This window comes from Lipotes vexillifer, unplaced genomic scaffold (genome assembly GCF_000442215.2).
Source record: "Lipotes vexillifer unplaced genomic scaffold, Lipotes_vexillifer_v1.1 scaffold371, whole genome shotgun sequence".
Taxonomy (NCBI): domain Eukaryota; kingdom Metazoa; phylum Chordata; class Mammalia; order Artiodactyla; family Lipotidae; genus Lipotes; species Lipotes vexillifer.
In genome coordinates, this window is record NW_006786304.1 from 741,828 (window position 1) to 746,036 (window position 4,209).

A 4,209-nucleotide genomic window follows, 5' to 3' on the forward strand; every position below is an offset into this window, starting at 1 on the left:
AATGTACGGGGGCATTCCTAGAATAGCAAGAGGGCCAATGTGTCTGAGGTGGAGTAAGCCAGGGAGGATGGTGGGAGCAGATGAGATCACTGCAGAAGGCGCAGGGCATTGTGGGCCATGGTGAGGACTTGGGCTCTTGCTCTGAGTGAGACGGGAGCCACGGAGGGGTTTTGAGCTGAGGAGGGGCATGGGTTGACTTAGGCTTTAGGGATCCCTCTCTAGGGGGCAAGAGCAGAAGCAGGGGGACAACTCAGTAGGTGACCTCTGAGGTCCAGGTGAGAGATGCTGGTGACTGGCACAGGCATGGAAGCAGTAGGGGTGCTGAGAAGCGTTTTGAAGGTAGAGCCAACTGAAGGGCCAAAGATTGGATGAGGTGTGTGAAAGAAAATGGAGCCACCAGTAAGGGGCGCTGTCACTTTCTCGGATGGGGCCGACTCAGGAAAGAGCAGGTTGAGGTGAAGATCAGCACTGAGGTGTCTGTTCTCATCCCAGCCGAGGTGTCCAGGAGGGGATGAGGGGAGAGGAGCGGGGAGGTCAAGGGATGCCCGCTCTCCCGGGGCATCCTGCTGCCAGCGCAGGGTGGGGCCAACACTGAGTGCCAGAAACGGCAGCAACTGAGGGACCCAGAGAGGGGCAGAGAGGCCCGAATAGACAGGAGTAGCCAGAAAGGCTGGCGGGTCAGGTGAAACTGTCACAAGGGAGCCTGACCATCTTAGGTTGCTCCCAATCCAGGCCCACTCCAGCATGTAGCCCTGTGCAGGGCAGTGCTGGTGACACAGTGGTGACAGGAAAGAGCCAGGAGGATGACAGCAGGAAAGGGCGAATTTCAAGAAAAGAAAAGTGATGCTCAGGGTCAGATCCTGCCAAGGCCACACCAGCTATGACAGTCAGTTGGTAACTTCTCCAGATCAAGTTTTCCTGCCCTCTTGGCTTCCTGTCTTGAACCCTTAACTCCAGAGCAGGGGCCTTCAAACATCTGATCATGTATCTGTATCAGTTTTAAAAAAAAGTAGAGGGCTTCCCTGGTGGCGCAGTGGTTGGGAGTCCACCTGCCGATGCAGGGGACGCGGGTTCGTGCCCCAGTCCGGGAGGATCCCACATGCCGCGGAGCAGCTGGGCCCATGAGCCATGGCCGCTGAGCCTGTGCGTCTGGAGCCTGTGCTCCTCAACGGGAGAGGCCACAGCGGTGAGAGGCCCGTGCACCACACACACACAAAAAAAGTAGAGTTAGCCCCCTGATACATTTTTTTTCTTTAATTTTTTTTATTACTATTTTTTAAATTGGGGTATAGTTGTTTTAGTTTCTACTGTTCAGCGAAGTGGAGTTCCCTGTGCTATACAGCAGGTTCTCATTAGTTATCTGTTTTATACCTATTAGTGTATATATGTCAATCCCAATCTCCCAATTCATCCCACCACCACCCCCTTTCCCCCCTTGGTGTCCATATGTTTGTTCTCTATGTCTGTGTCTCTATTTCTGCCTTGCAAACCAGTTCCTCTGTACCATTTTTCTAGATTCCACATATATGCGTTAATATACAATATTTGTTTTTCTCTTTCTGACTTACTTCACTCTGTACAACAGTCTCTAGGTCCATCCACGTCTCTACAAGTGACTCGATATCGTTCCTTTTTATGGCTGAGTAATATTCCTTTGTATATGTGTACCACATCTTTATCCATTCATCTGTCGTCAGTGGGAATTTAGGTTGCTTCCATAACCTGGCTATTGTAAATAGTGCTGCACTAAACATTGAGGTGCACATGTCTTTTTTTTTTTTTTGGCTGCATTGGGTCTTCGTTGCTGCACGTGGGCTTTCTCTAGTTGTGGTGAGTGGGGGCTACTCTTCATTGCGGTGCACAGGCTTCTCATTGCGGTGGCTTCTCTTGTTGTGAAGCACAGGCTCTAGGTGCGTGGGCTTCAGGAGTTGAGGCACACGGGCTCAGTAGTTGTGGCTTACGGGCTCTAGAGTGCAGACTCAGTAGTTGTGGCGCACTTGCGGGCTTTCTACACTGTTCCGTTGATCTATATTTTTGTTTTAGTGCCAGTACCATACTGTCTTTATTATTGTAGCTTTGTAGTATAGTCTGAAGTCAGGGAGTCTGATTCCTCCAGCTCTGTTTTTTTTTTTTCTTAAGATTGCTTTGGCTATTTGGTGTCTTTTGTGTCTCCATACAAATGTTAAGATTTTTTTGTTCTAGTTCTGTGAAAAATGCCATTGGTAATTTGATAGGGATTGCATTGAATCTGTAGATTGCTTTGGGTAGTACAGTCATTTTCACAGTATTGATTCTTCTAATCCAAGAACATGGTATATCTCTCCATCTGTTTGTGTTATCTTTGATTTCTTTCATCAGTGTCTTATAGTTTTCTGACTACAGGTCTTTTACCACCTTAGGTAGGTTTATTCTTGATATATTCTTACTAATCCATGGATTATGTGCAGGAACTACTGTAATAATATTAGAAAACATACTGGAAATTCCCTGGCAGTCCAGTGGTTAGGACTCTGCGCTTTCACTGCCAAGGGTGCAGGTTCAATCCCTGGTCAGGGAGCTAAGATCCCACAAGCTGAGCAGCATGGCCCAAAAAAAGTTAGAAAACATACTCAAAGTATAGGAATTAACAAAAGGATACAGTAGGAAAAAAATAAATAAAAATCAGGAACTTGAGGACTTCCCTGGTGGTGCAGTGGTTAGGAATCCGCCTGCCAATGCAGGGGACATGGGTTTGAGCCCTCGTCCAGGAAGATCCCACATGCCATGGAGCAACTAAGCCCGTGTGCCACAACTACTGAGCCTGCGCTCTAGAGCCTGCGAGCTGCAACTACTGAGCCCGTTTGCTGCAACTACTGAAGCCCACGCACCTAGAGCCCATGCTCCGCAAGAAGAGAAGCCAAGCATAATGAGAAGCCCACGCACTGAAACAAAGAGCAGCCCCCACTCGCCGCAACTAGAGAAAGCCTGTGCGCAGCGGCGGAGACCCAATGCACTGAAAAATATATATATATAAATAAAAATAAATTCATAAAAAAAAGAAAAAAAAATCAGGGACTTGTGTTGGCTTTTGCAGTCGCCACCAGGTGGCGACACACGCACACACGCCAGGCTGGCTTTTTCAGATTTTGGCCAAAGACATGGAGCTTTGCAAGCCAGTATTCATATCTCTGTGTGTCTATCACTTTATCTACTTACACATGCGTATAAAATTAGAGTCTGCGTCCCTGGTTCATGCATATTTTTTCGTGGATTGTGTGTATGTGATAAGGTAGTAATATTTGTATTTATATTATGGTTCAGTTAAGGGCAAGGCTGAGATTGTCTTGGTTACAGGTGGTGAGTGTGCACTGCCCGACACAAAGCCTGCCACACAGTAAGTACTCAGGCAGTGTTTGTGGAATGATTGAGTAGATTAGTTCCAGGCTGAGGAGTTTGACTCTCTCCAGAGGCAACAGGGAGCCACAGAAAGGGGGGGAATGGACACCATGGAACACCCCTGCCTCTCTCTCTGGGCTCTGGGCTTTTGCATAGCCTGTTCCCTCTGCCTAAAGCACTCCTGCCCGTTCACTCCTACTCATCCTCCAGATCTCAGTCCAGATGCCCCCTCCTCCAGGAAGCCCTCCCGGACCCCCATCCTGGGTCAGCTGCCTGCCCCCTTGGGGCTCCCACAGTCTAGCCCTGCCCACTCAGGGGATGACTGAGGATGAATCTGTCTCCACTGGACAGTGAGCCCTAGGCAGGGAGGGCCAGGACCACTGTGTCCCCAGCACAAGGCCAGACACAGAACAGGGCCTCAGGGACCACATGTGGAACGCAGGACTGAATATGTTGGCTCCACCCTGCCCAGCACACTGGGTCCTGGGCACACCCTGTCACTGACTACCTGCCTCTCTGCTCCGCAGTTCCGGAACTTCAAGATCATTTACCGACGCTACGCCGGCCTCTACTTCTGCATCTGTGTGGATGTCAACGACAACAACCTGGCCTACCTGGAGGCCATCCACAACTTTGTGGAGGTGCGCAGGCGGGCGGGCACCGTCCCTCGCGTCCCCTCTGTTGGGATGCACAGGCCCTCCTTGCCCTCCCCTCAGAGGCGGGGGGCGGAGGGCCACTGTCTTTCTCTGCCCCCCTCGATGTTTCCTCTGGTCTCTGTCTCTCCCCTTTCCTCAGCTTCTCTCTGCCTTTTTTTTTTTTTTTTTTTTTTTTTTT

The 4,209-nt window shown here is 49.8% G+C and overlaps 1 protein-coding gene across 3 annotated transcripts in view; it reads left to right on the plus strand.

Moving 5' to 3' along the window:
• AP2S1 (adaptor related protein complex 2 subunit sigma 1) overlaps window positions 1-4,209 on the plus strand; it is a 9,993-nt gene that overhangs the window by 4,508 nt on the left and 1,276 nt on the right. For 2 of the 3 annotated variants that reach the window (XM_007458487.1, XM_007458488.1), the window contains exon 3: window positions 3,903-4,016. The exons of the other annotated variant lie outside the window; for it this stretch is intronic. In XM_007458487.1, the coding sequence (XP_007458549.1) occupies window positions 3,903-4,016 (114 nt within the window). The remainder of the gene's footprint in view (window positions 1-3,902; window positions 4,017-4,209) is intronic. 3 annotated transcript variants of the gene reach the window in all.